General features: G+C 31.1%; 2 protein-coding genes across 5 annotated transcripts in view; one reads left to right on the top strand and one right to left on the bottom strand.

The window, feature by feature from the left end:
- The window catches only part of LOC143068517 (post-GPI attachment to proteins factor 6-like), a 30,871-nt gene extending 18,603 nt beyond the window's left edge, over positions 1 to 12,268 (bottom strand). For all 4 annotated transcript variants that reach the window (XM_076242651.1, XM_076242643.1, XM_076242666.1 and 1 more), the window contains exons 1-2: positions 12,175 to 12,268; positions 10,332 to 10,500 (exon numbers count right to left, since the gene is read on the bottom strand). In XM_076242651.1, the coding sequence (XP_076098766.1) occupies positions 10,332 to 10,500; positions 12,175 to 12,235 (230 nt within the window). In that variant the 5' untranslated portion in view covers positions 12,236 to 12,268. The remainder of the gene's footprint in view (positions 1 to 10,331; positions 10,501 to 12,174) is intronic.
- On the top strand, positions 501 to 10,261 carry LOC143068540 (VWFA and cache domain-containing protein 1-like). Its single transcript, XM_076242678.1, has 2 exons — positions 501 to 951; positions 10,016 to 10,261. The coding sequence occupies exons 1-2, from the start codon at positions 782 to 784 to the stop codon at positions 10,128 to 10,130; spliced, it is 285 nt and encodes a 94-aa protein (XP_076098793.1). The 5' UTR covers positions 501 to 781; the 3' UTR covers positions 10,131 to 10,261.
- Positions 12,269 to 14,060: the final 1,792 nt, after the last annotated feature.

The raw sequence follows: 14,060 nt of genomic DNA, 5'->3' as shown, positions 1-14,060 counted from the left end.
TGTAATCTTTATTGTTAAGGCCCAATCTTGTTATTGGTAATTGAAATTGTTGTTTTCTTTATACTAGTATATAGTCCAATGTGGATAATGAATAATTGAATATATATTCCATTTTAAGAAGAGAGAAGAAATTTTTCTCATTTCAGATTTCAGAAATTAAAAAGAATCTTTCTGCAAACTTTTTTTTTGAGGGGATTAATATTCAACAGCATAGTGTATTGCTCAATAGCAAAAATAAATAATTTTTAAGTTCATTAGACCACATTCATTCTGTGTCAGAAACCTATGATGTGTCAACTACTTAATTACAATTCAAATTCAGAGCTGTCTCAAGCTTGAATGTTGTGTCCATACTGTCCCCAACTGTTCAGGGTTCGACCTCTGCGGTCGTATTAAGATGTGCCCTGCCGAGCATCTGGTTTCAGTTGATATCAAGGTCTTAATTGAGTGCCAGAAAACTTTATATTTACACTAGAGATCCATGTAAAAAGTGATTTTTCTAGTGACTTCAGATCATTCAAGAAGTTTCAGATCAATCAATTTCTTCAGTCATGATAGGAGGAAAATCTGTGGGTCAACCAATCTCAAATATCTGTAATTTATGAATGTCTGAGAATGAACATTAGATATGAATATTCTGGCCTCATTACATTAGGGATATTCCATTCCAAAACATACATGATACCCAGGGAAGGCACTTTGAAAACATAGTCCTGAATAATTTTTAACCTGTTCAACACAATATTTTGCATCCATCCATTGTTGCAAATTCCTGGGTCCCATGTATGTTTTTATGGAACTGCCCTTAGACTTAATTGATATTTTTATTTTTCAGTCTGACAGATTATGTTTGAATTGTAAACAAATGGAACAGACAGTATGTGAGTGTCCTTGTGAATGTCAGTTAGATGTAGATTTCTGTACAGGGGGACTACTGGAGGAAGAAAACTTGTAAGTAGAAAATAAAATGCTATTTTATGATTTTGATGCTGGTTTGCTTCTTCATGTATCAATTTCTTTCATAGTAATGACTTATGGAATTGTATCTTTTTATATTGGTGGAAATAAAATGAAAACTGTGATAGTGTTATAAATATATTTATTTGTAAACAATATTTAGCACTCATGTCAATTTCAAATAAATCATATAAATACAATACAAACATAGCTTAAAGTCAGATATAGCACTTATACAAACTAGTACATGATACATGATAATATGAATTAAAAGTCTATCTATAATAGGATCCAGATGTCAACAGGTGGAAACAATCTTGTTCTGACTCCATGATAAGAGGAAGTCTTCTTGGTATCAAAGCTCTGAGATCTTTAGGCTTGGTTTGTTTCTTCTGGTTCAGATACGTACGGAGATCTTCCCTTTGGACTGAGTTGTGGGAGTCAGTTGATCTCTTCTTGTTGTGCTTTCTACGATTTCTGTTGTTATTTGATGAATATCTGTTGTCATGTTGTTGTTTTTCTCCAAGTCTTGAGTATACACTGGGTTTTGCCAGTTCTGTTTGGGTTGTGCTTGGTTTCTCTGGAGTTGTCTCCCATCTGATGAGTGATGGCTTAACTTTTTCCTGTTTGATGTCTTGTAAGGTTGGTTTTATGTCTTGGTCCATGGGTTCCATCTTGATGGTTGCATTAATAGATGGTTCTTGTTTAAAATTGGTTGCATGCTCCATTGGCTCTTGCTTTACTTGGACTGGGTTACTGTCGACTGGAACTGGATCATTCTTTAAATGCAAGATAAGGAAGTGACCAGTATCTGTTGTCCTGGTATGGTGGGTAAGTTGTAGTCCTTGTGGTATTGAAGACAAGTAACTCTGGACAGAAGACTGAATTGACTGGTAGTGAGACATCTTGATGTACTGGAGGTTACTGTATGAGATTGTTTGATGGCTGGCCTGGTGATCATGGGGTTTTTATCATAAAATGTTGTAAAAACACCTAATCTGATTGGCTAGTGCAATGAAAACAATGTTTAATGGAATTTAACAGCTTGGGATTTTGAAAAATAAGAAATGATTTGATTGGTTGGTATAGCTTGGGATTTGAGAAGGTTACACAAGCTTATTACCATACTTAATTAATAAGTTCTTGATTTGTAATTCAATGAAACTGATACTACAGACATGGAATCCTCTGACTATGAAAAACAAGGCTGGTCCACACAGAGGAAAAGACGAAAAAGAATGGCAAGTACATCTCCCCTAAATGATAATACCCTCCTTAACACACCATCCCCTCTCCCACACACACCCTCAGTAAAAGGTAATGACTATTTACTAGTCCTACAGAGTGTTGATCCCAATACTAAACTTAGCACCCAAAATCAGATAAAAATCCAAAAGATTCTCCTCGAGACTGTTGGTACCCCAAAAAGAATTAAACCACTCAACAGTGGGAAAATACTAGTAGAGTGCATTGACAAATCGCAGTGGAAACAGCTAAAACGCGTCAAACTCATTGGTGAATTACAGATTAGGACAAGTGTGCCCAAATCTGTAACTTCATCAATAGGAGTTATTTATAACGTGCCTCTAGACATTAACGTTGAAGACGAAGATATCGTGTCGGTGCTTAAAGCCCAGAAAGTTAGTAAAATTCAAAGGATGTCCTACTTTGACAAACAAATCGGTGAAAGAAAACCATCTAGATCCATAAAGTTATTCTTTCAGACACCCCAGCTACCAGCAACAATCAATATTGGGTACAAAACATATAATACCAAATTATTTGTACCTAAACCTATTCAATGTTATAAATGTCAGGGGTTTGGGCATATGGCAAACCAATGTAGAAATAAAAAAAGATGTATTAAATGTGGAGAGGAACATGAGAACGAGCAATGTACCTCAACAGATTTAAAATGTGTAAACTGTAAAGGTAAACATATGTCTAATGACAAAGAATGTCCACAAAGGACCCAACAAAAAATGGCCCTTAAGCTGGTGAAATCTAAAAATATTTCACTACAACAAGCAACCAACCAGCTTAAAATCAATGAACATCATAAAGAAAGCTCTAAATCAACTAGCAAAACCCCAAAAGATCAGAGCTCAGTACCACCCAAAAAAGATAAATGTACCATACAAGACTTGGTAACTGTAATTAGTGTTGTCATGCACCAGACTATGAGCCCTTCTACTAAACCCATAGACTTTACTCTAAAGTCAATTATGGGTTTTGTAGGAATAGTTGTAAAACAAATGTTTGGGTCAAATTTTGATCTCTCATTAGGTTTGGAGATGGCTAGTAGAGTTACAACTGAAATGATATAATTTATTTATCGCCCAATATAAAGTATTAACGATATACAATTAAAAATGGCTATCAATTATACTATTTATTTATCATGTTTATTATTATATAACATCATGTTCAGTGTTGTTCATTGGAACTGTCGCGGCATTAACAACAATGCTGCGGAGTATATAGCTATGTCACAAATGAAGCCTGATATTATTTGCTTCCAGGAAACATGGTGTAAAAACGAACAAGATCATCCACATGTAATAGGTTATAAAATAGCTGATTTTTCTGTACGTAATACCAAATCACATGGAGGTACAGCCATATATGTCAGAGAAAATCTTCCATATCTGAAAAAGAATATTAACAGTGATTTAGAAATATCATGTATTGAATTTAGTTTTGATAATAATAATATTACACTGGTCAATCTTTATGACACAGCATCAGATACAAAACTACCCCATTATAACAATATACTTGATCAAATAGAGGGAAAATTTATACTATGTGGAGACTTTAATGCCCACCACACTATGTGGGGCGGTAAAAATATAGATACTAAGGGAAGAGAGCTGTTCTCTTTCCTTGAGTATAAAGATATAGTACTTCTTAATGATGGTACAGGTACAAGATGTAACCCCAGTACATTAGAACTGTCACCTATTGATTTGTCTTTTTGTAATTCTAGTCTAGCTAGTAAATTAATATGGTCAGTTGACCTCACTAGTTCCTATGGCAGTGACCATCATGTTGTAAACATTAGTTTTAGTCATAAACAAATGCAAATTGATGAAACTGAATCTGTATATAATTATAAAAAAGCAGACTGGGAGGCATTCTCCAGCAAGTGTAATGAACATTTGAGTCCTGACATGATTTCTGACAATATAGAAGAAACATGTTCAAGACTAACAAACAAAATACTCAAAATAGCTGGGGAGTGCATCCCAGTCAAATTAAAAAATAATAAACCTAAAAAACCACAGGTACCATGGTGGACACCTGAATGCACTAAATGTGTTAAAGAAAGGAACACCTGTAAAAACCGTGCCCAACATTCAGGTCTTGGTATTGATTTCAATATATATAGAGAAAAAGAAAGAACGTGTAGAAAAACTATCAAAGCTGCACAAGCTATGTATTGGGAGAGCTACTGTAACTCTCTCAATAATGATACTAAATTATCAGATGTATGGAAAAAAGTAAAATCAATGTTGGGTAAAACATTTAAAAAATTAAATTTACCAACCCTGTTATATAATAATACCAAATATGAATGTACTCAAGACAAAGCAGATATACTTGCTACAAATTATGCTCAAGTCAGTAGTGATCATAATTACTCAGAAAAATTTAAAAATCAGAAACAAGATATAGATCAAAAGGAGTACAGTAAATTATTACACTATTATAAGGATAACTCTGATAGTTATAATGAACCATATACTATGCAAGAATTAAAAGATGCTATCAGTGATACATCTGATACCTCCCCTGGAAAAGATAAAATTACGTATTCTATGTTCAAACAATTTACAGACAAATCACTGTCTGTGTTATTACTTTTTATCAATAGAGTTTGGTTTTTACAAAAACTTCCAAGTGAATGGAAACATTCCATTATATCACCAGTACTTAAACCTGGAAAAAACCCCACAGACCCACAGTCATATAGACCAATAGCCCTTACTTCTAATTTTGTAAAAATTATGGAGAAAATGGTTAATAATAGACTACGGTGGTATCTAGAAAAAAATAATTTCTACACACCAAATCAAAGTGGATTTAGGAAAAATAGAAATACCATGGAACAAATAATTAGAATTGATAATGATATTCATAAAGCATTTCTCAAAAAACATTTCACAGTTGGTGTTTTTATAGATTTCCAAAAGGCATTTGATATGCTATGGAAAAATGGGTTATTAATAAAAATGGCTTCAATAGGTATAAGGGGTAATATGTTGGGATGGGTAAAGGATTTTCTTAGTGACAGAACTATACAAGTTAAAGTTAATAATACTTACTCTGAAATATTTATAATTCAGAATGGTACACCACAGGGTAGTTGTATAAGTCCTACACTATTTAACATCATGGTGAATGATATATCCAATAATTTAAAGTACTGTGCTATGTCACAATTTGCTGATGACAGTGCCATATGGTTATCTGGAAAAAGTTCTAAATATCTACAAAAAAGAATACAAGAGGATATAGACACAATTAATACTTGGTGTGATAAATGGGGTTTCCTAATATCACAAACAAAAACGGTAGCTATGATATTTAGTAAGAGTAGTTCTCCTTGTATTAAACTTAAACTTGGTGAAACAATATTGTCATTTGTTAAAGAAGTCAAGTTTCTAGGTATGATTTTCGATTCAAAACTAACATGGTTAAAACATGTACAATATATAGAAAGTAGATGTTCAAGGGTGTTGAACTGCATGAAATTATTAACTGGTACTAAATGGGGTGCAAATTGTTCTACCCTGAGAACAATATATATATCAATGATAAGGTCAAAGATAGATTATGGCTGTGAGGTTTATAACTCAGCCTCCTACTCTGTCAAGAAAAAACTAGATAGTATTCAAGCCCAAGCATTAAGGATATGTGCAGGTGCTCATAAAACTGCCAGTATAAGTGGATTACAGACTGAAATTGGTGACCCCCCATATGAGTTGAGAAGAAAAAGTCTTATTACTAAGTCTTTTTTGAATATATTTAGTCTAAATGACACAAACCCAACTATAAAAAGTTTACAAGAAAATGCTATATATGAATTTAATAAGGAAAAAATTAAGGAAAATCAAAAACCATATTGTGTTACTGCACACGATACTATGAATAAATATAATGTAGATATTAATACTGTATACAAATGTAAAGAGTTCCCTACCCCACCATGGCATGTTCTAAAACCACAGGTCAGAACGGAACTTACAAATATTATTACTAAAAAGGATAGTCCTCACCTAATTAAAAGTGAAGGAAATATCCTCATTGATAACAAGTATAGTAATTTTTTAAAAATATATACAGATGGATCTAAGAATCCAGAAAACAACACAAATGCATGTGCTTTTGTCGTTCCAGAACTTAAAGTAAAAAAAGGTTTTAAATTACAAAATCATGTTTCAATATTTATGTGTGAATTGACAGCCATACTTTTATCTTTATATTGGTTAGAAGAATTTCAACCAGAAAATACTGTAATATTTGTAGATTCACTGTCAGCACTAAAAGCTATTACAGGAAGTATATTTAAAGTTAAAACACAAATAATTTATGACATCCAATATATATACAGTAAACTGTCCAAATTAGGTTTGAATATAATTTTAGAATGGATACCCAGTCATGTGGGTTTAAGTGGAAATGAAATGGCAGACACAACAGCTAAAAAGGCTCTATCAATAGAGACATGTATAACTAGTATACCACTTTACAAAGAAGATATCAAATGTTTATGTAAAAATTTATTAAAAAAAATGTGGCAACAATACTGGGAAAACAACACTAAAAGTAAACAACTACACGCTATTCAAAAAGATGTTAACTTTTGTATTACCATACCAAAGAGTACAAGAGAAAGAGAAAGAACTCTATTTAAACTTAGATCAAGTTATATATTCACTAATATATTCAAATACACAATGGGTAAATGTAATAGTGAACTGTGTGACACATGTTTAGTAGTGGACGACATGCAACACTACCTGTTTAACTGTAATAAGTACATACCACAAAGACATAAAATGATGGAAAAGTTTGAATCAACAGGTGTAAAAGATCTCTCGTATAAAAATTTATTTTCAGGATATTCTCAGACCCTTATCCCAATATGGGATTATTTAATAAACACGGGTATGCGATAAAAGTAAAATTAATCAGAAAATACTAAAAACCTCGCTATATATTTCTAGTTTCTAGTGTAAATTTTGTAAAAACATGCTTATAATTATTTTAATAAGATATTTTTGGTCTGGGTTAGAAAACCTACAGATATTATTAGTATAGGAAAAGAAAAATGACAAAAACTATAGGCCTAGTAAAATTACTTATAAATAAAACATTGAAATATTAGTCACTGGACAACAATCCATGGACTTTAACAAGTATGACAAGGCATCTCAAATATTCAAAATACTAATTACATTTGTAACAACTGATTAAGTTAACTCTTGATAAGAGAAAATCTAAGTTAGAAAGTGAAAATAAATTAGATTAAAATAATTAGCATTAAGTTGATTTTTAATATTATAAATCTCATCTTGCTGATAAATACATGAGATCATATGTAAAATATCAAGCCACAGGAGTCTGACATATCTCCCAGAAATCATCAATCACAAGCACTCTCTCGTCGGTCCATCCCAAATCAAATTGGGGACACAAACCTCACAACAAGAATTAACTGCATGTACATTGTATATATAAGTACCTAACTAACACTATGAGGAATGTGATTCAGCTGCTGTCAATGGATAACTATTGACACCGCAGCTAAAATATTGATAGGGTTACACATGGGGTCGACGGACGAGATGAGTTATCTTATTGTGGGATATTTTTCTTTAAGGGCACTGGCTTGCCAGAACCCAGGTCCTTGTGATATGATGATTTTAGAACCAACCAGCACATTTTACAACGACCAAAAACAATGCACCGTGTAAATACTAACCTTGTATTGGTATTATTGTCTATCATTTTTAGTCACGGCTGCTAATTCATCCGTTTGGACTGGAAATTGTTTGTTTACAGCCCTCTCGACCTGTCTGCCTGTAGCACATGGTTACCACGTGGTAGCTTAACGGCTGCAGGTATTTACAATTTATTTCTTTACAGTGCAAGGGAAACAACTCCAGTCTAAACGGGTGACACCAAAAACAAATAATTTGGTAGATATATATTATTTACCTTTTCTTTTTAGTTTTTTCATTTCTAAATATTGGCCTTTTTAAAAGTTGTAACAGAGCTGGAGGGTATCATTTATCAGTTTATGATTTCTAAATAAAAGAAACATAACCCCGTTGAATTTGACAATATACACTAAAACTTTTACGAAAGTTTTTATTTTTAAAGTAGTACACTAAATCAGGTACTACCAAGATAGCACTCTCTTGTATCTATACTGAACATAACTGCAAAATATCAACACTTGCAATTTATTACACACAAATATGTTACAACAATACATTACAGATTCTAATTATACATACACAGTAATATATATTATATATTTTTTTATTCTACAACGTAAGTTCAAGAATCTTTTATAAGTGAGGGTGCTATCTTTAGTCAAATTCAGTATACAGAGAATCACAGTTTACCAAGGACGTACGAGCCGCGGTACAATTGTATTAATGCATATAACATGTACGGGAATATGTCGGACCCCTTCTAGGATTTGCATATTTGTAAAAGTCAGATATGTCTATCAAAGAGTATAAGATACTTACATTTTTCATGTATAAACAACAAAGACATCTATTTACCAATTCATTTAATATTCATAAACAAAGAAAGCTAAGTTACAAATGATGGAATAATAAGTTCACATATATTTCTTTTTCGTACTTTAAATTAACCAAAAGATAATCAAGATAATTAAAATAAACACTATAGTTCAGATTTAAATAAGATTAAATTTAAGGGAAAAAAAAAAAACTCACAAATTTCTATAATATGAATATATAATATAGGCTTATACCTAAATAATGATAATTCTAAAACATTTACTTGAAATGTTTTTATATAAGGTAATCTGGCGCAATACCCGCAAGGGTAGTCGCCATTAAACTCTATTTAGTAGTAGTAGTGTAATTAAAGGTTTTAATTATGATTTATCTTTTTAATTAGTTATATATTACTTATGAACAATAAATGAAACACTGATAAGTGTTCATTGTTTATGTTTTTTCCAAAAAAAATTTTTTAAATAGTTAAGAAAAAAATCGGAATAAAGCAAAATATTTGAATTAACGGAATATCTTAATCATTTAATATTCAAAAATACTTTTTTTTCATACTGAAATATTTTTATGTTGAAGAAAACTATTTTAAAACAGATTTATTTTGATTAAATTCAATCTGGCTAAGATAAAACATTAGTTCAGAAAAAAGTACCATTATGTCCAATTTCTGTCTTGTTATGTGAGAAACTGATACAACCTTGATAGTTAGCAGTAAAACAGTGAAATAAGCACCATTGGATTTAAAGTAAAATCTTACAGTAAAATATTTGTAAATTCTCAAAAAATAGCCATTGCCATTAGGTACAAAATGTATACATTATAATGATGACAAGTCTTCAGTTTTACCTTGTAGTCTGTTGTATTCTCTTTACTTTGGTTACTGCAACATGTACAAATTTCTCTGCTGCTTTATCGGTAAAAAACAAAGGATATGGGGTATCCTTCCATGATACAAAATCAGTAAATGCACAATAAAAAGCACACAAATAGCAAAGGAATAACATTTTTATTGATGCTCTTCATCTCAAAGTCACAGTAAGGCATTCAACATGTGGGCAAAACCGATCTCACCTCACTGCAAGTTTAAGTTGACCCTTGCATCAACTTGAATGGAATACTTTGCTAAAACAAGTAGGATACAAATACAGTAGAATACTAAATTTGAACATTTCAGGAACTATTTTAAGACTTCTAGTAATATAAGCATTGCAGTAAATATGAATATCATAATCCTGGTTTTACATAGAATGAAAATAATTATTTTACTATTTCAGTAATCCAAGTTGTGAAAGGATACCAGAGAAGGAATCAATACTGAGACTGGATCCCAAACTAACAGAAGATAAAACTCCATGTGGAAAACAGCCCAGGCTCTATTCGTCCGGCTAGCAAATAGCCACTCCGAATACACAATCTGGCATCCGTAGGCACCTTTAAGCTTAGAAACAACTGTTCCTTTACAAAAGATTTCAGTACATTACATTTCAGTCACAATGAATATTTAATTGTATGTAATGCTCACATGTAAGTTTTTAAACATATATTTTATTTAAAGATATTTGAGTATTAGTTAATACATTTTATACTTACATTTGTACTTTCCTTGTATCACAACTATCTGGAACATGACTTGAACGGAATGTTATTCTAGCATTCTTGGCATCTTGAGGCATGGAGTACATGTATGGCAAGACATTTCTAAACGACGAGTATTCTTGTAAATATCCAGTTTCATACAAGATTGATGATACAGAAAAACCTTAAATTAAAAGTAAAAAAAAAATTATAATGTGATATAGCAATTTTGGATACATATTATAATGTTAACAGTTTCAAGGTTCCCTAATATAGCCACAAAATCTAACTACATCATCATTGAAGTGGTTACTTTAATTTGCATTCACTATGATTCTGCACCATAGATTTCTTCTACAGAGCCAATCTGTAAAACTCAAAAGCACCTTTTAAATGTGCCCTAATTTCAATTTGCCTTGTAAGCCATTTAAATTCAACTGTATATACGTAACTTTTATAACTTATAATACTGAAAATAATAAATCCAGTGATTCCCTATATAGTAAGGGCTAGTGATACGCATAACAGGACAAAATCTTCAGTGGATTATCGTGTAGTCATCTGTTCTCGATAGTAATTAGTTCTAGATAGCAATGCGTGTGGTAAGAATAAAAGTAGTTCGTGAAATGACACATGTTTTATATTTGTCAGTATTTCCAAGACAGATTAAAAAGTAGCTTCAAGCATGCATTAATTTCAACACTTCAAGTTTTCAGACATTTTACAACAGTAAAAATAATATTTTCCGATTTTAACATACTTTTCATTATTCCCAAAACAACCCCAACTTCATCCCCTTGGTTCATAAATAATATGTTTTCAAATGTAAACAAAACTTACAAGAAGGTCAAGTCAACATACGTAATACACAATTGTAAGATGTGGTGTGACGTCATTATGGAAAAAAATCTATGGAATGCAGTTTGGGCCATATCTTATGAACTTTAAAATTTAATTCAATTCAATTATCAGAAAAGTAATGCCCTTTAATATTATTACTGTGACAGTAACATATTAATAACAGCTGTGACAACATCTTATAACATAAGAATTGGTTTAATAATTTAAAATCATCTAAAATATATTAAAGATTAATATTGAATGCAAATTTTTGTCCTTGACTGACTTGAGTGATAATTCCTAGGATATCTGTTAAAGATGATTTAATTGATCGATAAGGCTAAAATTCATAAAAAAATATGTTTCTTGAGACAAATGATAGTTAATTGATACTTTTCTTCAATTTGCATAATTTTAAATCTTCTATTAATATCAAACATGCTTACCATACTAAACTTTTCACAACTATCGAGAACTGATGACGTATTGCACACAATGTCAAAATTGAGCACAACAACAGATGTTTTGATTTTTCTTGATTTACGCAAGAGAAAATTGTGAGGATAATAGATTAGGAAATGAATAAAAGTATCTACTTTTAAATTAACACAATAAGCATTGACTACATTTGTTTGAAGAACTGGGCATACAGAGCAAAAGTTTGTTACAATATCGAGAACTGATAACACTAGGATACATTTATTTAATTAAAATTACTGACATATCCTGGAACACGCCCATGAACTTCCCCAGAGTTTAAGAGCGCATCAATCAGGGCTATGGGTTTTTTGGTAATATGACATTAGCCAATGGACATCCGAGAAGTAAACTCAGCCATAGATAATAAATAATATCATCTGTTTTTTTAAATTGAAGAATGTCAACAATGCAAAATTAATTTATTATTTTACTATTTTCTCTCATAAAATTCAACATTTCAATAGAGGGTCGTAAGTGCGAATTAGCTAATAATGAAATAGATTTTTTTAATTGTTTATCTTCTATACAATCTGCTTACACAACGGGAAGCTGTACAGTAATAAACATATTGTTATCAGTGTTTTTCGTAGCAACATCATTAGCAATCATTTGGGTTAGGGGAAATCAACGAGTATTTTGTATCGAGATCGGAAGTAACTAAATACCACTCGGTAAGCAAATATTTCATATTACGCAACGTACAACTTAAATGAATTGCATACTTTTTTTGTACAATTAAGAACTTTTTTTTAATTCAACTCGAATTTTCAACTTGATTCCATTAAAAAAAATTATTATTGATACACTATGCTTTAAGATACTTACTTGTGTATCATGTATATGTTTGCATTTTTGTTTATGCTTTTCTATATTGAGGGCCTCAGGGAAGATTAGTTATTTAGCTAACTGTGTAACCCTTTTAAAATAAAGTATTGTTGTTGTTGTTGTTTACTATAAACCAAGTGATATCTTGGACTATAACATTGATGACTTTACTTTTATCAGGTGAAAAAAAAACAAAAAAAATCGAATCTGAATTGGTCCCATTAAGAAGCAGAATTCCATTGTTTGGAGAAGAGTCCAACCAGTTTTATAGCGAAGACAACATTTTTAACTGAGAAGGAAACTAGATTTGGATAGGATTCTTAGATAATAAGTAACAAAGACGCATAGTTGTCTCATTGCAATCATACCACATATACTTATTTTATATGACCAATTTGTTGTCATGCATTATATTAAAGTATTTGAATTAAGATTTATGTAAATCGCACAAGAATTTAATTAATTTAAGACACAGAATCAGATAAGGATTGGACAATGGAGGTGGAAATGCATAAGTGATACTTTATAGACTATTTTACATGTCCTGTTTAGTTAAAATGTTAAAATCATGGTATTATTTTTAAAAACAATATACGGTAAAGTATTTGGAGTGTCAGTGGGCGAAAAAAATCACAAAATAATACAATTTAGCTTAAGTTCCAATGTTATCTGAGAGTACTTTTGAAAATTTTATCATAACAAAAATGAGAGAAAATTAAGATGGGAAATTCTGCATCCATATAAATCTAGGTATTGAAAATTAAAAAAAAAAAATCATTAAAGAAAAGGAAGAAAAGAATTTATTAGTATAAAAAATAGCAAAGTAAATCTCTGTTCTTTGTAAGAAATGTTTAAAAAAAAACAAATTTGACTAAATCATCAACATTGATATCTCTGGAGTGTGTAATCATGCAATACATTTTTTTTTATACTGGAAATATAAGAGTTGTGACCAGGAGCTATGACCATATATGTTGGAAAAGGGACTTTAATAAAAAAGGCTAGAGGAACAGTTGCAATGATGACTCACATACAGCTTATGTCCAACAGACCTCACGATAGAAGTGCACCCATGGATATTAATGAGGAGGTAATTAAATATACTAAAAACAACAGGAAGTCAAAATATTTCTAAATGACAAGTTTATATATAATTAACTTATCATGGATATAACTTTGCAAACACCTTTCAACTATTTTGACTTTTGACATTAGCGCATATATATACTTATTTTAAATTATCATTGATTATAGCATGTTAGATTAAAAACATATATGACATATTTGAAAAATTGACAAGAACTTGAACCTCTGTTGTATTTATTAATTTTCACATATGGAGTGATATTTGAATAAAAATAAATTAGGGAGACTTGGTCAAAGCACCTGAAATCACCCCAGTTTTTGGTGGGGTTTGTGTTGCTCAGTTTTTAGTTTCAATGTTGTGTTTTGATTCCTGATGTTTGACTTATGGTCTTTTTCTCTTTTGTCATTTTAATGTCCTTTTGGTATCGTTGGCCTCTCTTATGAATAACCAGTAACAATTTTATGTTTCGTGGTACATATGTAGTAATTTGTACCCATGATTCAATATTTGTA

This window comes from Mytilus galloprovincialis, chromosome 1, assembly GCF_965363235.1.
Source record: "Mytilus galloprovincialis chromosome 1, xbMytGall1.hap1.1, whole genome shotgun sequence".
Taxonomy (NCBI): domain Eukaryota; kingdom Metazoa; phylum Mollusca; class Bivalvia; order Mytilida; family Mytilidae; genus Mytilus; species Mytilus galloprovincialis.
The sequence above is the reverse complement of the archived record's forward strand: the minus strand, read 5'-3'. Positions and strand labels throughout refer to the sequence as shown.

Excerpts from the sequence above, each read along its gene's own strand:
- LOC143068540 (XM_076242678.1), top strand. The coding sequence starts at position 782 with ATGTATGTTTTTATGGAACTGCCCTTAGACTTAATTGATATTTTTATT. Across the intron at positions 952-10,015 it reads CTACTGGAGGAAGAAAACTT|TAATCCAAGTTGTGAAAGGA; the intron begins GTAAGTAGAAAA and ends TTACTATTTCAG.